This window comes from Erythrolamprus reginae, chromosome 1 (genome assembly GCF_031021105.1).
Source record: "Erythrolamprus reginae isolate rEryReg1 chromosome 1, rEryReg1.hap1, whole genome shotgun sequence".
Taxonomy (NCBI): Eukaryota; Metazoa; Chordata; class Lepidosauria; order Squamata; family Dipsadidae; genus Erythrolamprus; species Erythrolamprus reginae.
The window spans coordinates 158720515-158745689 of NC_091950.1; the positions used below are offsets into that span (position 1 = coordinate 158720515).

At 42.2% G+C, this 25175-nt stretch overlaps 1 protein-coding gene across 2 annotated transcripts in view; it reads left to right on the plus strand.

Moving 5' to 3' along the window:
• The window catches only part of PDIA5 (protein disulfide isomerase family A member 5), a 281836-nt gene that overhangs the window by 113064 nt on the left and 143597 nt on the right, over window positions 1–25175 (plus strand). For both annotated transcript variants that reach the window (XR_011557046.1, XM_070730287.1), the window contains exons 4-5: window positions 14094–14177; window positions 17956–18001. Coding sequence is in view for 1 of the 2 variants with exons in the window: in XM_070730287.1 (XP_070586388.1) it covers window positions 14094–14177; window positions 17956–18001 (130 nt within the window). In the remaining variant the exon portion in view is untranslated. The remainder of the gene's footprint in view (window positions 1–14093; window positions 14178–17955; window positions 18002–25175) is intronic.

Consider the following 25175-nt stretch of genomic DNA (forward strand, 5'->3'; position numbering starts at 1 on the left):
GTTGCCCGTTTTTGAACCTTTCTTGCACCTTTTGACTGTTTATAATTGTCATTTGTTCAGAACTGTTGTAATTTAAAATGGTGGCTGAATGAATGGTCATAAGTTGAGGACGTATATCTTATATTTTTAAATATATCAAACATCACACATTTTATCTTAAAATCAAACCATTAACTAACATTTATTTCACACATGCTATTATGACAGTTGGCAACCAACTTTCAGTATAATGTTTGCAGAATATATTCCATGTTCGCTAAATCAACAAATGTACTTTCTTTCTCACATTCATACATTTCTCAGTGATCTGCCAAAAATTTAAGCATTCTTATTTGAAATGCCGATGAAGAATCTGAAAGGAAAAGGCTGCAGATCTGTTTTGTGCCCCCTAAATTTCTATACATTCTCTCCCAAGTTACTTTGGTTGTGATTTCAGCTGAGAATAATAAGATCCAAGCATCCATGAACAGTAGAACAAGAACTACTGGGGTGTTATAAATACTTGTGCATGTGCCAAAGGAATAATTCTGTGGATGAAAAGATTTCTTGTGAATACAAAATACAAAAGAATATATTTTGGAACTGATGCAGTAAGTGGTCATATTTTTGCTATTTCTATCTATAACTAAAACAGAAATTTGTTGTCAACCAATTAGCTTGTACGATTCTTGATTTGTCACTTCATATTCAGAGTATTACACAAGTTTCACATCAGATACCTGTACAATTAGCACAGGGATCCCCCAAGGCTGTGTTTCCACCCCACTTCTCTCTATATACCAATGACTGCATCTCTTAACAATCCATCTGTTAAACTACTGAAGTTCGCAGATGACACAACAGTGATCAGTCTCATTTGAGACAATGATGAATCTGCATTCAGACGGTAGGTTGAACAACCAGCCTTGTGATGTGACGAGAACAATCTGGAATTGAACACACTCAAAACTGTAGACGTGGTGGTAGACTTTAGGAGAAGCCCTTCCTTCCTTCCACCTCTTACAATACTAGACAACACAGTATCAACAGTAGAGATATTCAAATTTCTTGGTTCGATCATATTGTCAGATCTAAAATTGACACCTGACATTAAAAAGTCATTAAAAAGCACAACAAAGAATGTTATTTCTGCGCCAAATCAGAAAGCTCAAACTGCCTAAGGAGCTGCTGATACAGTTCTACACAGGAATTATTGTCTGTCATCTGCACCTCTATAACTGTCTGGTTTGGTTCTGCAACCAAACAAGACTGACACAGACTTCAGAGGATAATAAGAACTGCAGAAAAATTGCTACCAACCTGTCTTCCATTGAGGACCTGTAAACTGCACGAGTCAAAAAGAGGGCTGTGGAAATATTTACAGACCCCTCGCATCCTGGACACAAATTGTTTCAACTCCTATCCTCAAAACATCGGTACAGAGTACTGCACACCAAGACAACTAGACACAAGAACAGGTTTTACCCGAACGCCATCACTCTGCTAAACAAATAATTCCCTCAATACTGTCAAACTGTTTCCTAAGTCTGCACTACTATTAATCTTCTCATCGTTCCCATTATTCATCTCCTCCCACTAGTGATTGTATGATTGTAACTTTGTTGCTTGTATCCTTACAATTTGTATTGATTGATTCCTTATATGATTTGAATGCTTATTTGTACCTAGACTATCAATAAGTGTCATACCTTATGATTCTTGACGAACCTATCTTTTCTTTTATGTACGCTGAGAACATATGCATCAAGACAAATTCCTTGTGTGTCCAATCACACTTGGCCAATAAAAAAAAATCTATTCTATTCTATTCTATTTTTTAGACTCTTTATATTTTTATTTGGGATTCAGGATAAAATGACTCTTTCAACTCTCTACCTCTTGCATTAATGAAATAGTATCCTAGTGGACCTGGGAACGCAAATTGTTTGAACTTAGATGGTCCATGCAATTATGTATGATTATTTTTCTCCTTTCATTTTTTTAAACTGACATAATTGGGTGAAAACAGACAAGGCCTATATTCTGCCCTGAGAACAAAAATCTAATTTTGCATGGAGAGTCTTTGGTTCACAAACATTAGCCAAAGGAAGAAATGTTTCCACATACCATAGTTAGTTCCTTACTTATGAACAGGTTACATTCCAAGCTGTTTATAAGTGTTTTGTTCATAAGTCCAAGTATAAAAAAGCATATAGAATTGCAAAACAATGGAAACCATTTATATAGACTGTAAGGTCATCTCTTGAAGAGGATTTGCAGCCACCATTAATATATCAGTAAGATATGGAATTTCCAGCATGCACGGCCTACTCTCAACCTAACCACCAAGATTTGCAAATAATGTGCCTTGCAAGACACACAGGTAGTCTGACTTACAACTACAATTGAGCCTAAAATTTCCATTGCTAAGTGAGCCAGAAGGCCAAGACTCTCACTGCTATTTAGACAACAAGAAGGTTTTGGAGGATAAGAGGGTTAGAGTAATCAATTAAGTAATCAATTAAGTGTAATTTAATATGTGTAAGGTGAAAACTGTACTTTGTAAAATTCCTAAGATTTTCTAAGATATGCGGTTGTTTCGTATGGTGCATTATGATTTTGTATGGTGCATTATGAAGTGAGTCTGACCTTATGCTTAAAATCTATATGGACTAACAATGTTGTGTGCAATTTTTGCAAAATCCAGACTTTGGGCAGATTTCCCAGTGTATGTTTGCTCTTCTGACAACCATACGATCTGTTAGGCAAAGCATTGGCAAGATGGAAAGTTTAAGTTTAATTGGTAAAAGCATTTATGTTTAAGTAAAGAAATGAGTCTTAGCATTTTGCTCCTTAGTAAAATGCTAATGTCTTTGCATGCTAGAGAGCTGCTTATTATGCATTGCTGCATGTTACATTTTCTCCAATCAGAGTAACTACCATCTGCAGGGTATATGCTGAGCTTTATTCTTAACCTAGCTCTCCTATCTTATCAGTTGCATAGTGTTAATTTATTGTTGTTCATTCTTCACATTTGCAAGGAGACAGCTTGAAAATGTTAAGAGAATTAACAGGAATGCCAGCAGCAGCAAAAGCTGATTAGGAAAGTCACCAAGCATTTTTTTTTTTTTAAAAGGGATCCAATCAATTTCACATTTCTCAAGTGTGGATGCATGCTCAGCACTTTCAACATATTTTCCCCCTTTATTCTTTTTGCTGGGCAGTTACATGTTCCCTGGGGCTCTTGAAACCAGACTCTGTCCAAAAATGTTTGGAGTTGCTGAAATAGTCTTGGACCTGCTATTACACGAGTATCGCGAGGGTTACGTTCCAAGACCCCTCGCGATACTCGATTTTTCGCGATATAGTGGTGCGGAAGTAAAAACACCATCTGCGCATGCGTGCCCTCGCGCATGTGCAGATGGTGTTTTTTACTTCCGCACTTGGGAAGACCCCCGCCCAACAGCTGAGGACCCGCCTGCCCGCCGCTTGTCCGGCCGCCGCGCCGCTCGTGCCGCCGCTGCTGGCGCGAGCAACGCCGCTTCCCAGCTGAGTGGCGCGAGCAACGGCATGGGTGGGCGAAGGGCGGGCGCGCGGACAAGGGGCGCACGAGCGGCGTGGCGGCCGGACAAATGGCGGCCGCGCCTGGCGGCAGCACGAACAACACAAACAGCGTGGCGGCCGAACAAACGCACGAGCAATGCAAGCGGCGTGGCGGCCGGACAAATGGCGGCCGCGCCTGGCGGCAGCACGAACAACACGAACAGCATGGCGGCCGAACAAACGCACGAGCAACGCAAGCGGCGTGGCGGCCGGACGAATGGCGGCCGCGCCTGCCGGCAGCACGAGCAACACGAACGGCGTGGCGGCCGAACAAACTCACGAGCAACGCAAGCGGCGTGGCGGCCGGACAAACGGATTCTCCTCCGACCTGCCCTCACCTTAGCTTCCAGCTGATGCTTCGATCCTTGGAAGAGGCCAGAGCGCCTTTCTGCACCACACTCTGCGCTCGGGTTCCTTTCCGGAAGATGGAAGTTTCTCTCTTTCCATCCTTTCTAGCAATACAATACTCGATGGTTAAAACCATTTTAACCATCGAGTATTTTATTGCTAGAAAGGATGGAAAGAGAGAAACTTCCATCCTTCCATCCTTTCTAGCAATACAATACTCGATGGTTAAAACCATTTTAACCATCGAGTATTGTATTGCTAGAAAGGATGGAAAGAGAGAAACTTCCATCTTCTGGAAAGGAACCCGAGCGCAGAGTGTGGTGCAGAAAGGCGCTCTGGCCTCTTCCAAGGATCGAAGCATCAGCTGGAAGCTAAGGTGAGGGCAGGTCGGAGGAGAATCCGTTTGTCCGGCCGCCACGCCGCTTGCGTTGCTCGTGCGTTTGTTCGGCCGCCACGCCGTTCGTGTTGCTCGTGCTGCCGGCAGGCGCGGCCGCCATTCGTCCGGCCGCCACGCCGCTTGCGTTGCTCGTGCGTTTGTTCGGCCGCCATGCCGTTTGTGTTGCTCGTGCTGCCGCCAGGCGCGGCCGCCATTTGTCCGGCCGCCACGCCGCTTGCGTTGCTCGTGCGTTTGTTCGGCCGCCACGCCGTTCGTGTTGCTCGTGCTGCCGGCAGGCGCGGCCGCCATTCGTCCGGCCGCCACGCCGCTTGCGTTGCTCGTGCGTTTGTTCGGCCGCCACGCCGTTCGTGTTGCTCGTGCTGCCGGCAGGCGCGGCCGCCATTCGTCCGGCCGCCACGCCGCTTGCGTTGCTCGTGCGTTTGTTCGGCCGCCATGCCGTTTGTGTTGCTCGTGCTGCCGCCAGGCGCGGCCGCCATTTGTCCGGCCGCCACGCCGCTTGCGTTGCTCATGCGTTTGTTCGGCCGCCATGTCGTTTGTGCTGATCGTGCTGCCGCCAGGCGCCGCCGCCATTCGTCCGGCCGCCACGCCGCTTGCGTTGCTCGTGCGTTTGTTCGGCCGCCATGCCGTTCGTGTTGCTCGTGCTGCCGCCAGGAGCGGCCGCCGTTTGTCCGGCCGCCACACCGCTCGTGTGCCAATGTCCGCGCGCCCGCCTTTCGCCCGCCCACGCCGTTGCTCGCGCCACTCAGCTGGGAAGCAACGCTGGGGTTTCCCCGCCGCCCACGCAAAGGGGAAACCCCGGCAAGAGGGGGAAGACCCAGGGAAGCCACCCAGCAGCTGATCTGGCCAGGGGGAAGCAAACTCCACCATCTACGCATGCGTGGCCATAGGAAAAAAAAATGGCGCACATGCGCAGATGGTGTTGTTTACTTCCGGGTTGAAAAATCGCGATATAGCGTTTCGCAATAATCGAGATCGCGAAACTCGAGGGATCACTGTAATCCTTTTTTTCTTGCCACCTTGTATTGCTGTCAGTCTGGGCAATATAGTCAACTTTCAACCACATTTTAACCAAAATTTCCATTGCTAAGTGAGATAGTTGTTAAGTGGGTTTTGCCCCCATTTAATGACTTTTCCTGTCACAATTAAATGAATCACGCAGTTGTTAAGTTAGTAACACGTTTGTTTGTTTGTTTGTTTGTTTGTTTGTTTAGTTAGGTTAGTTATTTAGTTAGTTAGTTAGTCCAGTGCACAATGAAGGTTATAGAGGATATACACGTAGTAAAATATATCAGACAAAGAATAGAAGAGAAGATATAGGAATAAAATACAGTGTTCCCTCGATTTTCGCGGGTTCGAACTTCGCGAATAGCCTATACCACGGTTTTTCAAAAAAATATTAATTAAAAAATACTTTGTGGTTTTTTTCTATACCACAGTTTTTCCAGCCCAATGACATTATACGTCATCGCCAAACTAATAATTTTTGCAAATAAATAACAAAAAAAATTATTGTTAATAAATAATTATGTTTATAAATATCAGGATCACTGTCTTATTCAATGGTGAGTAGCAGTAATAATGGTGAGTAAATGGTTGTTAAGGGAATGGGAAATGGTAATTTAGGGGTTTAAAGTGTTAAGAGATGGCTTGTGATACTGTCCATAGCCAAAAATGGTGTATTTACTTCCGCATCTCTATTTCGCGGAAATTCGACTTTCGCGGGCGGTCTCAGAACGCATCCCCCGTGAAAATCGAGGGAACACTGTATATCAATGAAAGAATAGAAGAAAAGATATAGGAATAGAAGAAAAGATATAGGAGATATAGGAGAGGCAATAGGACAGGGGATGGAAGGCACGCTAGTGCACTTACACACGCTCCTTACTGACCTCAGGAATCTGGAGAGGTCAACCGTGGATAGTCTAAGGGTAAAATGTTGGGGGTTAGGTGATGACACTACGGAGTCCGATAATGAGGGGTCTTGGTGCTTTCTGAGCTTGGTTGTTTTTCTTGGAAATGTTTTGTTACCCAAATTGGATAACATCATCATTGCCAGGAGTTAAATGCTGCCGGTTCACTCATGCCTGTCAGTTGTCAAAGAGCTGGTCATGAAGGCAGTGCGCGGTTCTGGCCACCTGCCTGGCCACCACCAGTTGGGTTCTTTTACCCTCTGCGCATGCAAATAATGCTTTGCGCATGTGCAGAGGGTAAAAGAACCCAATTGAGAGTGTCCAAGTGGGTGGGCGGAGCCTGCCACTGTCTTCGCGATGGGTTCTCTGATGACCGACAGGCACAAGCAAAATGGGAGCATTTCATCTCGATCAGTGCTAATTATAAGTCATTTCTTTCACTGCTGCTTTTAACTTCAAAAACTCATTAAATTAATGGTTATAAATGAAGGACTACCTATACCTCTGTCTCTGGTTGAAATGGCTCAGTTTTTCTTTACTGGTTTATGTGGTCACCATTCGTAACAAGAATTTGATGGTGAGCAGGATTTATCCTTAAATAGCTGTTTATCTATAAAAATTCAGTATGTATAAACATTTTTGGCATAAAACGTACTTGTCTAAAGGGGATAAATTTTAATTTTATCTACACGTAAAGTAACATTTTCATTACATATTGTTCTTCCTTGTAACTACAACGATTGTCATGCTAATTTATTTCCGATTCTTTGAAGGGTTGCAATTTAGGTAGATTAGTAATGCAAATAATAGGACAAGAATCCATAAGATCAGTTTTTCAATGTAAAAAAATAAAGACAGCATCTCAAATTAGATCAAACAATTCAGTTATATTTTGTAATACTGCTGTTTTTAATTTCCTTTATTGGAATAACAAGCATAATTGTTATTCAGCAAGTCAATGAAGACTTGTCTCAGCTTCTAAAAAGGTTTTCCATTTTTTTCATTAGTGTTTTGAATGGTTTTTAAAAAAACACATTCCGTAAGTCAACATTTTCTGGTTAAACCCATTAATCTAATCTTATTTCAGTTATTTAGATACATGCAAAATACATCAAGTTAACCCATACACTTTACACACATTATGTTAGCTCATTAATTGGTAAACAAAGGGAACTCATTAATTGGTAAGTAAGTAAAGTAAAAGGAGAACTTTATCTTTAAATTATTTGTTTTAATCTTACTCAATCCATTTTTGTAGGATGCTGAAACTGAATGCTGACACTTCAAGGACACAAACTTTCAATTTCTGCTGCTAAGAATCATGTATTGTGCATGAAAGAAAAGAAAGGAAAGGAAAACCGCTAAGATATTTACACCGCTACATCTGTCATGTCCTGTTGCTTTGTGCTTTAGAAATACTGTACAGTGTTCCCTCGATTTTCGCGGGGGATGCATTCCGAGACCGGCCGCGAAAGTCGAATTTCCGTGAAGTAGAGATACGGAAGTAAATACAGTGGTCCCTCGACTTGCGCGTTCTCGATTAGCGCGAAACGCTGCAACGCGGTTTTTCAAAAAATATTATTTAAAAAATAAAATATTAAAATATTATTTAAAAAAAATTTTAAAAAAAAAAAAAATTTTTTTTTTATTCTGTTCCCTGAATGGAGACCGCCGGCCGCTCAATCGGGCCGGCAGGGAACAGAATGGAGCCTTCCACGGCGGTGCTGGTAAGGGGGGGAGCCGAGGGGGGAGCCGAGCCCAGCCCCGTGGCATTCGCTTTCCTCCCGCCGGCAGCCGACTGATCGTGGGCTCCTTCGCAACCTCGGAGAGCTTCCTGGTTTTCGTGAGCTTTCATGCCCCGGAAGCTCTCCGAGGTTGCGAAGGAGCCCACAATCAGTCTCGGCTGCGGGTGGGAGGAAGGCGAATCCCCCGTGGGCTCCGTTACATTTTCCGCTGCCAGCCAGGCCATGCTGGCGGCAGCGGAACAATCGCTGGGTGGAAGGCGTGCTCGGCTCTGCCGCTCCAGCCGCTTTCGGCCGAGCCTCCCCGGCCAAGCGACTGCCTTCCGTCGCAGCGGGGAACATCGGCGCAGGCCGCCGCCACGCCTGGCTCGACTTCCCTGGCTGCTCGGCCGAAAGGGGCTGGAGCGGCAGAGCCGAGCACGCCTTCCACCCAGGGAGTCCTGCCCTTTCATTCCCGCCGACCACAGGGGCGAGGGGTGGGGATGAAGGGGCAGGACTTCCCGGGCGGAAGGCGTGCTCGGCTCTGCCGCTCCAGCCGCTTTCGGCCGAGCCTCCCTAGCCAAGCGACTGACTTCCGTCGCAGCGGGGAACATCGGCGCAGGCCGCCGCCACGCCTGGCTCGACTTCCCTGGCTGCTCGGCCGAAAGGAACTTGAGGATTACTCTAATCAGGTACCATCCAAATACTACCTTCTCTTTATGTTTTGGTTGGAGGTTTATTTGGATATGAATATTGTGCTCACGTTAATCGCATTTGTGATTTAAACAAAATTGTCATTCATTGAAATTTTCTTCCCTGGCTGCTCCTGCCCCTTCATCCCCACCCCTCGCCCCTGTGGCCGGCTCATCCAGGGGGGCGTGTGTGGACTGGCAAGCGGCAAGCGGGAAGACCAAGGGAAGGTTCCTTCAGCCGCCCAACACCTGATCCGCTCCGCAGCGCGGCAGCAGCGAGGAGCCGAAGATGGGGTTTCCCCTTTGCCTTTACCCCATCTTCGGCTCCTCGCTGCTTCCGCGCTGCGGAGCAGATCAGCTGTTGGGCGGCTGAAGGAATCTTCCCTTGGTCTTCCCCGCCGCCCACACGCAAACTCCACCATCTGCGCATGTGCGGCCATGAAAAAAAATGGCGCACATGCGCAGAAGGTTTTTTACTTCCGCATCCAGTATAACGCGGAAATCGGTTAGCGCGGGAGGTCTTGGAACGTAACCCCCGCGCTAATCGAGAGATCACTGTACACCATTTTTGGCTATGGACAGTATCACAAGCCTTCCCTTAACACTTTAAACCCCTAAATTACCATTTCCCATTTCCTTAACAATCATTTACTCACCATTATTACTGGTACTCACCATTGAATAAGACACTTAGTGATTCTGATATTTATTAAAAAATTATTTATTAACAATAATTATTATTATTATTTTTTATTTGCAAAAATTATTAGTTTGGCAATGACGTATGATGTCATCGGGCGGGAAAAACCGTGGTATAGAAAAACCCCGTGAAGTATTTTTTTAATTAATATTTTTTGAAAAACCGTGGTATAGGCTATTCACGAAGTTCGAACCTGCGAAAATCGAGGGAACACTGTATAAGCGTGCCATCTTCCTTGTATAAAAGCTTACAAATTTTTTAACATGCACTACAGAAGAAGCCAAACTGGGTTGGGCTGGGAAGTTCAGTGGGGCTGAGTAAAGATCAGGAGTGGGCAATTAATTTTCCCAAGTTGCCATATGCGAAACAGGAACTGTTGGGGGGGAACCAATAGGGCTGCCGCTGCTACCACTGCCCACCACGGCAAGATAGGGACAGCTAAAGGATCAGATGAGGCCTGCGGGTCATGGAATGCTCAGATCTTGCCTAAATGGTACTTAGTCCCGCCAAAGAACAGTAGGGCTGTACATTAAGCAGGGAAGCCCAAAAGACCCCTAGTATACGGAGCTATGAAAACTACACAAATGTGTTCAAGTACAGTAATCCCAAGGAGTTGAGCACAGCTCAAGGGGATCTTTAATTTCTTTTAATATTTTGCTTGCCTCTCCCTATTTTTCTTGCCTTCTCTGTATTTAAGTGCTAGATATCATGCCCCTTTAATTTTTCTTCTCAAGACAGATTTCCTTATGCAAACAGGATTATATAACTTGTAAAAAATAACAAAAACTACAGGGGGGCTCATAATGAATTTGTGATGTAGGTCTCTGACAGCAATTTTACTTTGTAGCCATTTTTATATAGCTAATGCATTCATTAATATATTTGTAGTGTGAGCTATTTAGATATTTGCGGTTATAATATATACACACACACATATACTGTTTAAAGTATGTATGTACCCTGTTTCCCCGATAGTAAGACACCCCCGATTGTAAGACGTATCGGGGGTTTCAGGGGGGGTCGGCTAATATAAGCCATACCCCGAAAGTAAGACATATGTCTTACTTTCGGGGAAACACGGGGGTATTGCCGGGGGGGGAGCCCGATGACATCGCTTCCAAGCTCCCCGCGCGCCCCTTGCCTTCGCCTCGCCGCGGCGCCACCGCCTCTTCCCCGGCTTGGCAAAGCGAAGGACGGCGTTGGTCCGAAGCGAGCCGAGCGGGCGGCGGCTTGCAGCGAAGGCGCTCGTCCCAGCAACCGAGTCCTGCCGAGGCTCGGCTGCAAGCGGCCAGCGAGCCCGCCCGGCTCCGAGGCGAGCGGCCGGAGCTGCGCCCTCCTTCGCCCGCCTCCTTTCCGGCAGGCAGGTGGGGCTGCCCAACTGCGCAGAGCGGCTCCTCCCCTCCAGACACACACTTCCCCGACACGCGTCTGCGGCTTCACGCGTGCATGCCGCTTGGAGCCCTGAGGTTGAACTTGGAAAAGGGCTCACGAGGCTCCTGTCCCGCGGCTGGCCTTCTGGACTCTGGGGAGATGCCTTCGGGAACGCGACCCTTTCAATTTTTTTCCAATGTAAGACATACCCCGAAAGTAAGACGTAGTGGGGCTTTTGGGGGTAAAAAGAAAGTAAGACACTGTCTTACTTTCGGGGAAACACGGTATGTATGTATGAATGCGTGCGCACACACACACACAGGTATAATATTTTGGCTATTTTACTAAAATAGAAACCCCTTTAAAATCACTTTTTGCTGATTAATTCCTATTTCTCTTGTTCAAAATTGCTGTTGGCTGAACCTTCAGCAATTGAACTACTAAGTACTCATTTGTCAACTAGTTTTCTAAAGGTCAAACTTAAAATCTACTATGACTGCCTTTTTCTTACTCAGGACTAACTTTGGTTGGACCCAATCTTGGACATTTTTGTAACTTACTTTTATGTATTTGGGAGAGGAAGCAATCTTTTTAACAATGCAAATTGCATGTACTGGAACCTCTATTCCAAATGTAAAAAATAAATGACTATTCTCTTTAATACTTGTGTTTAATAAATAAAATGTGTAGAATGATTACTTTCCTATTTACTTTCTGACAAATATGAATGTTTATTTATAGCTTTGCTTCAGAGTTACTGAGATTTAGGATCATTTTAATCTAGTTTTCTATAAAACTATAAAAAGTGAAATGGCGAGAAGTAGACCAGATCTTCAGTAATTCCGCTCTTGACAAAGAGAGGACTTAAGACTGCCTGCAAGTGTTTCAGGCAGTGGTCTCCAGCTGGTTAAGAGACAAGAAAATAACCATCTTGCTCAAATCTCAGTCAGTGCCTTTGAAAGGACATTCAATTCGAATAGTATTTCCTTTTCTAATCACTTTCAGAAATTGCTTTTAAGCTATTAGGAGCATTTGGACCAACAAGTTATATAGCACCAGGTGAGTTTTCTTCAGTCTTCAGTGAAAGAAGTTTTAACTTTATAAAAATTTGGAGGGGGGAAATAAACAACTAAAGGGTGATTAAAAGCTGCATTTTAAAAACTTATAAATTAACTAATGGTCCAAATAAATTTGAAATAGGAATTTGGAATTAATTCTAAAGAAGCTTTTTCATTTGAAAATGCTTTCAATTGGAGGAATTAAATTTTTCAATTTAAGATAAAGAACACTTAATCACAACTTACAGTTACAAAACGAAATATTTTAACATGAATATTTTTTAACAATGGACCCACAAGTCTATTTTAAAGGTCTGTCTATACATACATACAGTGTGTGTAAACGTTGTTACAGAATAGGAACAGTTTATACCTTACAAGATTAAAATTGTGTTGAAAGTGGATGTCTACAAGAATCATATGGAAGAAGATGCTGGACATACAAAAAATGACTGTTTTAATAATTAAAAGGGAAATACAAACAATCAAGAGATTGACCTGAATAATTTTCCTACGCCAGATTTACAAAAAAAGCTTATTAAAGTTTTGAAGAATTTTGTTAAAAGGGAGAAAGAAAAATTAAATCGAATTCTAGGACATTACAGTGGTACCTCTACCTACAAACTTTTCTAGATAAGAACCAGGTGTTCAAGATTTTTTTGCCTCTTCTCAAGAACCATTTTCCACTTACAAACCCAAGCCTCCGAAACTGTAACCGGAAAAGGCAGGGAGAAGCCTCCGTAGGGCCTCTCTAGGAATCTACTGGGAGGAAACTGGGCCCTCCACCCTCCCTGTGGTTTCCCCAGTCGCACACATTATTTTATTTTACATTTATTGCTATGGGGAAAATTGCTTCTTCTTACAAACTTTTTTACTTAAGAACCTGGTGACAGAACGAATTAAGTTAGTAAGTAGAGGTACCACTGTATTTGGAAGGACTAAAGGAAGGAATATAAAGAAGCTTTATTTGATCTGAGTTAAAATAAATATATTGTTGTTGCTGGTAATCCTTAATGTATTTTTGCTAGAGTGAGACAATGAGGCGTTTTGCATTTGGTTATAGGTAAGAAGTAGGATATGGGAAGAAGAGATAATTTGTTGTATTTTAAGAGAAGGTGATAAGTTACTAAAATTATTGTGATGAAGATGAGAAATATATCTCTCTCTGTCTCTCTATCTCTGTCACACACACACATATTTTTCTTATTTTTTCTTTTCTATTTTCTTCCCTTTTCTTATTTTTCTGCACCCTCTTATTTTTTCACTTTGTATTTGTTTTTTATAATTATAATCTTTAATAAAATTATTGTATAAAAAGTGGAAATCCTCTGTCTAAGATTTAGAAAATCTAGTTAAAATAGATCTAGTTGTATCTAATTTTCGTGTGTGTGTGTGTGTGTGTGTGTGTGTGTATGTATGTATTTGAATATGTTCTCACTTGCATTTAACCAAGTGTGTCTGTGATAGGATTTTCTCAATAGTGGAAATTTTCTCAATTTTCATTCTATAATACTTCTTGGAAAACTTATCTGGGAGTAAATCACAGAAAAAGAAGGATAAATATTCTGAGCAATGTCCATCTCTTTAATTTGCCAACGTCAGCTAAAAATAATCCTAAATTTTCCCTTCTCGATATGAGTGAATGTCAGAAATGTTTGTGTGTGCTTGGGTGTAGGTATATTTGCCATAAATTCCACCCAAAACACATGAGTTAATTGAAACAATCACTATTTAAAATTAAGTTTCAGTACAAAGAGGTTCCATTGAGAAGTGACATAGTGGAAAAAACAGGTTCAGAAAAATATTATAAGAAATAAAGTTGCCTTTTTTTTAAGGTTGTTTATCTCAAATAAAGCAGGTTCTGCTAGATGCTGTATTTTCTTCAGGCTCTAATGTGATTTTCAAATGCACAAATTGAATTTCCTGCCTGGCAGGTAGCCAATTTGATGTACAATCAAACAACGATGAAAAATTAATTTAAAGCTTTTACATCATAAAATTAGAATCAGAAAACATTAAATCATTTTGAAACAATCACAACTGTTACCGATAAAGTATATAGAAATAGAATGGCTTTAACTTCTCTATGAAGGAAATATTAGAATCCAAATGCTGAAAAAGCCCTGTTTATATTATCTACCTCAATATACAACTGAAACTTTAATCTTTAATGTTGATTTTTATGTGATCTAAAGAATTAGGCACTTTAAATAAAGCTGTCTAACTAAAATAATATGCTTACAGTTAATATTAATTAATTCATATTAATTTGATACAAACTATTAAAAATAATATTTTCATTTATCTCTTATAGTGATTCAGAAAGCCGAAAACTATGCAAGAAGATGAAGGTTGATCCTGCTTTGAAAGAGAAGGGGATAGAATTACTACATTACAAGTAAGAACATGAGTGGGTTAGTAGATATTACGCTGAAATTGCTAAAATACTCCATGGCTTTGAGAATGACATCGTTGCACAATACAGTGGATTTCAGCAGGTTCTGACCAGTTCTGGAGAACTGGTAGCAGAAATTTTCAGTAGTTCAGAGAACCAGTAGCGGAAATTTTCAGTAGTTCAGAGAACCAGTAGCGGAAATTTTCAGTAGTTCAGAGAACCAGTAGCGGAAATTTTCAGTAGTTCAGAGAACCAGTAGCGGAAATTTTCAGTAGTTCAGAGAACCAGTAGCGGAAATTTTCAGTAGTTCAGAGAACCAGTAGCGGAAATTTTCAGTAGTTCAGAGAACCAGTAGCGGAAATTTTCAGTAGTTCAGAGAACCAGTAGCGGAAATTTTCAGTAGTTCAGAGAACCAGTAGCGGAAATTTTCAGTAGTTCAGAGAACCAGTAGCGGAAATTTTCAGTAGTTCAGAGAACCAGTAGCGGAAATTTTCAGTAGTTCGGGGAATTAGTAAATACCACTGGTCCCGGCCCCATCTATTCTCTGCCTCCTGAGTATAAGCTGATCGGGAGGAAATGGGGATTTTACAGAAACCTTCCCCTGGAGTGGGAAGGGAATGGAGATTTTGCAATATCCTTCCCAAACCATGCCCACCAAACCATGTTATTCCCACCAAGCTACTCCCACAGAACCCACTATTGAATCCTACACAGGGTAATATACATTTATTCATTTATTGATTTAAGAAAATGTATATGGCCCCCCAACAAATTCTCAATGACTTTGGATGGCTTATAGAAATCCTTTTAAGTCTAAATCCAAATAGGCTAGTAGCCTGTACCATGTCTCAATAATCTTGCTCATTAATGCAGTGGTGATTTCATTGAATATTTGTATTTTAGTTTCTGGTTTCTCCACATCTTGACTGCCAGTGCATTCCATTGTGATGGGTAAAACCCATGCTGCCAGGACGTCCAAGATTGCTTGTAATAAACTAGTCGTCCCTAGTTTTAGATTTAGATTTTAGATTTAATTGGATTTGTATGCCGCCCCTCTCTGAGGATTCGGGGCGGCTCACAGCATGTACAGAAAAACAAGAAACAATAATAACAATCCAATTAATACATTAAAAAAACAATCTTAAAATTCTAATTAACAAAATATCAATATCATTCATTCAACAATCAAACTAAAGCATTCATTAGTCGGGGGGGAAGATCTAAGAAACCCCAGGCTTGGCGGCAAAGATGAGTTTTTAAACTCTTTCGGAAGACGAGGAGGGTGGGGGCAGTACAAATCTCCGGGGGCAGCTGATTCCAGAGGGCCGGGCCCCCCACAGAGAAGGCTTTTCCCCTAGGTCCAGCCATCTGACATTGTTTGGTCGACGGGACCCTAAGGAGACCAACTCACCGGTCGCTGGGATTTGTGCGACAGAACGCCTTCTCCAAGTGGGATGCTTGGCTGCATAGCTAGAGGTATAAGCAGGAAGAGGGAGATTGTGATCCCACTATATAGAGCGCTGGTGAGACCCCATTTGGAATACTGTGTTCAGTTCTGGAGACCTCACCTACAAAAAGATATTGACAAAATTGAACGGGTCCAAAGACGGGCTACAAGAATGGTGGAAGGTCTTAAGCATAAAACGTATCAGGAAAGACTTAATGAACTCAATCTGTATAGTCTGGAGGACAGAAGGAAAAGGGGGGACATGATCGAAACATTTAAATATGTCAAAGGGTTAAATAAGGTTCAGGAGAGAAGCGTTTTTAATAGGAAAGTGAACACAAGAACAAGGGGGCACAATCTGAAGTTAGTTGGGGGAAAGATCAAAAGCAACATGAGAAAATATTATTTTACTGAAAGAGTAGTAGATCCTTGGAACAAACTTCCAGCAGATGTGGTTGGTAAATCCACAGTAACTGAATTTAAACACGCCTGGAATAAACATATATCCATCCTAAGATAAAATACAAAAAATAGTATAAGGGCAGACTAGATGGATCATGAGGTCTTTTTCTGCCGTCAGTCTTCTATGTTTCTATGTCTTGGAGATAGTTAAATTATCATTGAAGTTGAATTGATTTATCATACTGATTTCTATGAGAGTTGGAAATCTTTGCTTAACCACCTTATACAGAGATGGATTCCTGCCAGTTCGGATTGGTTCTATAGAACTGCTAGCAGGAATTTCCCCCCGCTCGCCGAACTGGCAGTGATAGCTGGCTGGACACACCCCTGAACTGGCTGACTGTTTTTCACTTCTGCGCACACACAGAAGCTGTTTTTTGCTTCTGCACATGTGCAGAAGTTGGGTTCTAAGCACTGTGCCTACGCACTGCGCCCATGCAGTATGCAAAGCACGTGCACTCACGTGGTACATGAAGAAGCAATGGCAGCAGCAAGGTAAGTCAGAACCCACCCATGGCCTTGTGCATATTAATATGATTTTAAAATGCTTAATCTAGATTACCATATTTTCAGTACAGTAGTTCCTCGCTATACCGCGCTTCACCTACTGCGGCTTCACTTCATCGCGGGTTTCTGAGGAAGTCGATCGGCAGATTTAAACAGCCCGCCGAACTCGATCGGCAGGTTTTTTTTAAAAAATATATCTAAAATTGTAAATACTGTATTTAAATACTGTATCTAAAATAAATACTGTGTGGGAAGGGTTTATAAACATTTAAAACAATGAAAACTTACCAAACAATTACAATATAAATACTTAAATAAGTACTATCAGTTGATAAATTCCCCATCACGGATTTCACCTATCGCGGCCAGGTCTGGAACGTAACACCAGCGATAGGTGAGGGACTACTGTATATAAGACACACCTTTTTACCTCAAAAAAAGTGCATTAAAACTGGGTGCGTCATCTCTCCCTTTTCTCTAGTGCAGTGTTTCCCAACCTTGGCCATTTGAAGGTATCTGGACTTCAACTCCCAGAATTCCCCAGCGAGCATTCACTGGCTGGGGAATTCTGGGAGTTGAAGTCCAAATATCTTCAAGTGGCCAAGTTGGGAAACACTGCTGTAGTGAGACTGTAAATAGAATTATAAACAGCTGGCTTCACATATATGTATGTTTATTTTGATGGAGATTTTTGTTGCGATAACAAAAGCGTGCTGCAGCTTTGGGGAACTGGCTCAATAAAAATGTGTTACAGATCAATAACATAATATTTTTTTATTCGAGTACAAGCAGCAGTAATGGAGGGTCAAAGTGATTTCTGGAAATTATCTCTTTTTTTCAAATCCAGTGTGGAAAAAATAGGGAAAATAATATCAATATGATCTTGAACTGACTAGTGTTTTAAAAAAGATTTATGTTTGGAAAAATGATTCAGAAACTAATAATTTTGAGTTACTTTGAGCTGCCTATATGCTTTTTGATTCATCTCAGTAAGGTGGTCTCTACCAATGTTTCCTAAATAAGATGAAAGTATTTTATCAGGTCACTGATTTCAGAGGATTTGAGCATACGTCTGCTTTTGTTTGGTGGGGATTAAGCTGCCTAAACAGAGCAGAGCACTGTTAATGGAAGTTCCCCTGGGTATCTGCCACTCCCTAAACCTGGTCTATGGTAAATGGTCTCATTAAGGCTTATGGAAGAGATTGCCCATTAGAGACCTGTTTGCTTCAAAAACTTGTTTTTCATTGTTCTGTTTGCACAGGCTTGCAAAATGACAAAAAGTTCATTTAGCCTGGCCAGAATAAAGAGCTGCGTGATTTTCTAATGGGGTTGCTAAAATTAATTACTGCTTTTCTTTTTTTACAGAGATGGTGCATTTCACACTGAATATAACAGAGCATTTACACTGAAGGTAAATTTACAGTTGTTCCAAAGCTTTTGGAAAAGAAAGGCTGTGTTTGGATGTAGAACAGATGTTAATATGTGCAGCTTTATTTTTGGATGGGAGAGAGGTGGTACATTTTGTAAACAGCTGCTTAAGTGACCTCAAGGTCTCTAATCTCATGTACATATGCATGCCAAGCATCCTGTGAATCTATGTGTAATTAACTAGATGGAGTTAATGCTAAATTGCAGCTTCGTTGCAATCTGCTAACAAAGGGAGAGGATGGTTATTGTGATTGTTTTTAATGAGAAGATCTTGGCTTTGCTGTAAGTTCCCTTTTATGTCAGACTATATCTAATAGCATGAAACTGAGAGTGATTGGGAAAATACTCATCTTTTTATTTTTATTTTTTTTCATCTGCTGTGAAACAAGATTAAAAGAGAGATGAAATGGCCTTTTTCACATGGAGCCATAGATTAAATTCACAGAGATGAAATGGGTCTTCAGTGCAGAATGGGTGAAGTGGCCTTCCTCTCTAACCATTGTTTTCCTTCTTTTTCCTACTTGGACTTAATAGGATTTACACAAAGCAAGAACTATAGAGAAAAAATGGCCTCTAGAGGACACCAGAAAATAGACCAGGTTAAAGAAGCTCCATCTCTGGAGTTAGAGCCATTGTCAGAGGCAAGTGTGTTTGCCCATTTACTGAGGCTTTTGCCTAGTAGGTGACTCCATTGCCCAAAATTTGGAGACTTTTGGCTTTTAGTTGTGTTTATGTTTCCCATCCCATTTGCCAAATAGGCAAATAGTGAGGATCAAGATGGAATAGTAACTTGGCACAGGTTGTCCTCTTTCTCTACAGAAAAAGGTTGAGTGCTTCCAGTGACTTCTAAATTTGGACTTAGCACAGTATAGTTTTAAGAAATAAAATAATTCACGAAGAAAACTCAGGAGGCATATGAATTTCAGTTGGCTCTGCCTCTGCAATTATTTCAAGAGACATACAGATAGTCTTTGATTAGCGATCATTCTGAGTTACAATAGTGATTTTAAAAGTAACTTTGTGATCAATCCTTGCATTTAGTACCTTTGCAGGTATGTACAGCAAAGGAAAGCTGAAGTAAGATAATAAAATACAGTGATACCTTGTCTTACAAACTTAATTGGTTTCAGGATGAGGCATCGCAAATGCTGCGATTTCGCTGAGGCTTCCCTCGCTGGGAAACCCCACCTCCGTTGCCAGCCGAAGCATCCGTTTTCACACTGGTGAGATTCGGAGGTGGGGTTTCCCATGGAGGAGAGCCTCAGGGGAATCCCACCAGTGCGAAAACAGGTGCTTCGGCTGGCAACGGAAGTCTGGAGGCGGGGCATCTCAGCGGCGGTGGCGGGTTCGTAAGGTGAAAATAGTTCAGAAGAAGAGGCAAAAAAATCTTAAACCTCGGGTTTGTATGTCAAAAAGTTCGTATGACGAGGGGTTTGTAAGATGAGGTATCACTATACAGTTACATCTTCATTTATTGACTATTTTGCTTAATGACTGAGTTGTTCCAAATTCTAATTGCTAAATGAGAATATTGAGCTCCAGGATATCTTTAAAGAACTCTGCTACTTTATTTATTTATTTATTACTTAGATTTGTATGCCGCCCCTCTCCGAAGACTCGGGGCGGCTCACAACATGTAGAAACAAATCATAAGCAATCAGACAAATTTAAAATATTTAAATATTTAAAAAACCCCATATGCTAACAGACACACACACACAGACATACCATGCATAAATTAAACGTGCCCAGGGGGAGATGTTTCAGTTCCCCCATGCCTGACGGCAAAGGTGGGTTTTAAGGAGTTTACGGAAGGCAGGAAGAGTAGGGGCAGTTCTAATCTCCGGGGGGAGTTGGTTCCAGAGGGCCGGTGCCGCCACAGAGAAGGCTCTTCCCCTGGGGCCCGCCAACCGACATTGTTTAGTTGACGGGACCTGGAGAAGGCCAACTCTGTGGGGCCTAATCGGTCGCTGGGATTCGTACTTGGGTCTACTGTTCAGCTCAGTTGAATTTACCTTGTAAAAATGTAACCCCAGAATTTACCATAGCCTCCAGAAGATCTCCAAACATCCCAGGGCAACTTTAGGCTACAAATTTTTATGAATCCATTTTACTTAGCATGGGTGTCCAGCATGGGAAAGGTTCCACATTTGAATAAGTTAAGACTCTGTAATGTAGCTATCCTTGAAATTCTGAGGGGAGAAAAATAATTCTAAGATGCATCACTAAATGGAATACCAGGAGGAAAAAAGAGGTCCTAATACCACTATATAGGACTTTAGACAAATTCCATTTGGAATACTGTGTCCATAGATTGAGCAAGTCCAGATATGGGCAACAAAAATGGTACAAGGACTAAGGGACAAATCATATCAAGACAGATTGGAGGAACTTAGTATGTACAGCCTGGAGGAGAGAAGATAAACCATTAAATATATTAAGGGTGTGAACAAGGTTCTAGAAAGCAGTATTTTCAACACTAAGAATTAAGAACTCAAGGGCATAACTTGAAACTGACAGGAGGGAAGCTCAAAAGTAATGTTAGAAAGTATCACTTCGCAGAAAGAGTAGTGGAAGTTTGTAACCAAACTTCTAGTGGAGATACTGATTAGTTGTCAATAATAGAGTTTAAACATGCTTAGGATAAACACGTGTCCATCATCTGACAATTTTTTTTTTTTTTAATAACTCAAATGGCAGTCTTGGTGCATAAATCACTAGGTCTTTCTCTACCTTCAGTTTTCTGTGTTTTTATGAAATGTTCTATCTATGTTTTAATCTTTCAAACATTTAAAAGGTAGAGAAGGTACAGAAAAGAGCGTACAGAGGCTACAGAAGAATCTTTATGAGGGACAACTGAAGTATTTACTCTCTTTTATATTGAGCAAAATAAGGTTAACCAAGGGGGAACATTAAAGCAGCTTATAAAATTGCAAAGTACATAAAGAGAACAGAAGCGGGTGTTTGCTTTTGCAAACATTTGTTGGATTCAGAGCAGACAGAATAAATTACTTCATACGCATAAACTTCAGATAGCTTTAAAAGGGGAATTGATTAATTCCTGGAAGGAGAGAGATATCAGTAGGTAATTATAGTAATGGAATCGTATTTCACTGTCAGCAGCAGCACATGCAGAAAAAAAAATCTGGGTGCAGGGGTCCTCACCCTTTCGGTCTTTGGGGACCAGCAGTGGGGGCAGCAGGGGTGGGGATGGTTTTGTGCACTCGCCTACTGCTTGTACAAAAAGAGTTTCATGAGCTTGCCCACCAGTTGCGTGGCCCAGTTCCCAACAAGCTGTGGACCAGAGGTTGGGGACCCCTGTTTTAGTGGATCATAGTTCAAGTTTCAAGTTTATTGGATTTATATGCCACCCCTCTCCGAAAACTCGGGGCGGATAACAACAATCATAAACAGTATACAATAATAATCCAATACTAAAAGCGAATTAAAACCCCTTAATATACAAAACCGGACATACATACAAACATACCATGCATACAATTGTAACGGCCTAGGGAGAGAAGAGATCTTAATTCCCCCATGCCTGGCGGCAGAGGTGGGTTTTAAGTAGCTTACGAAAGGCAAGGAGGGTGGGGGCAATTCTAATCTCTGGGGGGAGTTGGTTCCAGAGGGCTGGGGCCGCCACAGAGAAGGCTCTTCCCTGGGTCCCGCCAAGCGGCATTGTTTAATTGACGGGACCCGGAGAAGACCCACTGTGTGGGACCTAACTGGCTGCTGGGATTCGTGCGGCAGAAGGCAGTCCCTGAAGTAATCTGGTCCGGTGCCATGAAGAGCTTTATAGATCATAACCAACACTTTGAATTGTGACCGGAAACTGATTGGCAACCAATGCAAGCTGCGGAGTGTTGGTGTGACATGGGCATATTTAGAGGAGCCCATGATTGCTCTTGCAGCTGCATTCTGCACGATCTGAAGTTTCCGAACACTTTTCAAAGGTAGCCCCATGTAGAGAGCGTTACAGTAGTCGAGCCTCGAGGTGATGAGGGCATGAGTGACTGTGAGCAGTGACTCCCGGTCCAAATAGGGCCGCAACTGGTGCACCAGGCGAACCTGGGCGAACTCCCCCCTCGCCACAGCTGAAAGATTAAAAGGTGGGGATAGTCTGAACATGAGGCAACAGTTTCATGCAGCTGCAGAAAAGTCAATCCCACCTAGACTGCATATACAGAGGAATAGCCTCAGGATCAAGAAAAGCCACTGTTCTACTCTGTTCTGTACTTGTCAGACGATACCTAGAATACTACATCCCATTTGGGGTATTGCATTTTAAAAAGGACACTGACAAACTGGAGCACATCTGAAGGAAACCGAACAAGTTTAAAAGGCCTGGGAGGAAAAACTTGTCAGGAATATTCAGAAATGTAGTATGTTCTTAATCTGCAGAAGTAAAGACTATGGGGAACACGATAGCTACCTTTAAATATCTGAAGGACTAGCAAATGGAGCAGGTTTGTTCAGGGTTATTCCAGAAAATGGGACAAAAAAATTACAATAAAGTAGATTTTAATTGGCATCAGGAGAGGTTTCCTAAGAGTAAGAGGTGTAGAACAATGAAGCAGATTGCCATGGAATGGCTCAAATCTCTGTGGGTTCTATTTTATTCTCTCAAGCAAGAACTAAAGCTGTTACCCTTTGAACTTTTTAACTATTTTTAAATAATTATGATACTCCAATGCATTAATATTTTTAGCACTCTGATTGTGGCATTGAATAAGTTTAGTAAAAATGATGTATGGATCTAAAAATATTAACAACTGTATGGTTTTTCAGCATAGATTTTTGTGTACTGTATATGAAAACATAAATTCACAATATGATCACCATATTCAATTATTTTTTTTGGGGGGGGGTTATATTTATTTATTTACTTACTTACTTACTTACTTACTTACTTACTTACTTACTTACTAATTTAATTTATATATCGCCGGAGGACTGGACGGCTTACAACCAAAATCAGCATTTAAAACAATTTAAAAGTAATTTAAAAACCCTAATAAAAACCATATACATATCTCAATATCACTCATGGTTGGATCTAGACGCTATCTCATTCGATCAACGGCCCCAGGCCTGCCGGAAAAGCCAGGTCTTTACGGCTTTGTGGAAGGCCAGTAGGGTGGGAAGGGTAAGGATCTCCGGAGGCAGCTGGTTCCACAGAGAAGGCCCTTCTTGGGGTCCCGCCAGTCGACATTTTTTGGCTGTCAGGACACGAAGAAAGCCAGCTCTGTGGGCCTGTATCAGTCGCTGGGAACTATGCAGTAGAAGGTGGTCCCGAAGATAGTCTGGACCTAAGCCATATGTCTGGTCCTATATAACCCTAAACCATATACGGGCCAGACATTACATATTCTTATGTGCATATTTTGAAGGACTCTCCTATTAACATACTTGGTGTTGGTTATGACCTATAAAGCCCTTCGTGGCATCGGACCAGAATATCTCCGAGATCGCCTTCTGCTGCACGAATCCCAGTGACCGATTAGGTCCCACAGAGTCGGCCTTCTCCGGGTCCCGTCAACTAAACAATGTCGGTTGGCGGGCCCCAGGGGAAGAGCCTTCTCTGTGGCGGCCCCGACTCTCTGGAACCAGCTCCCTGCAGAGATTAAAACTGCCCCTACCTTCCTTGCCTTTCGTAAACTCCTCAAAACCCACCTTTGTCGTCAGGCATGGGGGAATTGAGATATCTCCCCCGGGCCTATATAATTTATGTATGGTATGTTTGTAGGTATGTCTGCTTAAAAATGGGGTTTTCTTAACTACTTTAAATTTTTAAATTGTAAATTATTAGATTTGTTATGAATTGTTTTATTATGTTGTGAGCCGCCCCGAGTCTACGGAAAGGGGCGGCATACAAATCTAATAAATATATAATATAAATATATACTTGCTACATCACTTTCTAAAATACATACTTACTCTGGAAGGCGTACAATAATAAAAAATAAAAACTGAACAAGGATAAAAGCATTAATAAAATACTATCCACAGCCAAATATAGCAGCCCAATTAAAAGGTGGGGAGGGCAAGACCAGGATGGGAGGGAGGGGGGATCTGTTGTTAATCAAACAACCCACCCCATTGGAGCCCCAAGCGAACATGTCGAGCCAGATCTTTAGTCTCTTACAGGAATTGAGGCCAATCCCACTCTGGGGGCAAGATATTCCAGAGGGCAGGTGCATGGGAGAGAAGGCCCTTCTCCTGGATCCCTCCAGCCAAATTACTCAGGCCTTTGGGACCCATAACATGCCTCCTATGCCAGCATGAGTGACACGGACCTATCCCAGTGGTTCCTATAGGGAAAAGACAATACTGTAGTTTCCATGCTGCTCATTTGGAGCAGGCAGCAATTCTAAACTTCATGTCTGGCAGTAGACTTGCTTGTTGCATGATCTTCTATTTCTATCAAGGTAGGCTGTAACCAGGGGTGGGCTCTTGCCCGGACCGGGGGGGGGGGGTACACAATGGTGTGGCGAAAATGAAGCTCCACCCCAGAGCACCCAACTTGCACTGAAAGATGTTGAAAGAAAATATAGGATGTCCTGCATAAGCCACGCCCACAGTGTGGTAGTAAAAATTTTGGTAGCCCTTCACTGGCTGTAGTGGTATGTGAAAAAGACCTTGGGAGGCAGGAGGAAGAGCCAACTTCTTCCTGCTGCTTTCTGAAGACTTTCCAAAGCATCACAAGAACGATGTCAGCTTCACCAGATAGATCTGTCAAATAAGCCAATTCTACTTTACTGTAAAGGTACATTTATAGAATCTTGCAAGTACAATTGTCCTCATCACCTTTACAACCCAATAACTTTGGGATTGTCCCTCTTGAACCATTTATTCTGCCCATTGTATAACTGTAGGCTAAGCTCTCCCTAGGCAGCATCTCCACCCCATCTCCAAAGGGGCGTACCATTTCCACATACCATTACAAATGACGCATGCAGTTTGGAGAATGTGGATGTAACCTTCTTGCAGGGCTTTATGAAGCCTCTACAGCTTTCTTGAAAACTTTCTGAAGCATTGCAAGAATGACAGGCAAGTGGGGAGAACTAAAGTGCCTCTGTGGTTGAAGGTGCGGGTGGGCTTCCAAGCCCTTGACCAATCAGGGATTGGTCAAGTACCATTCATTTGATATAACC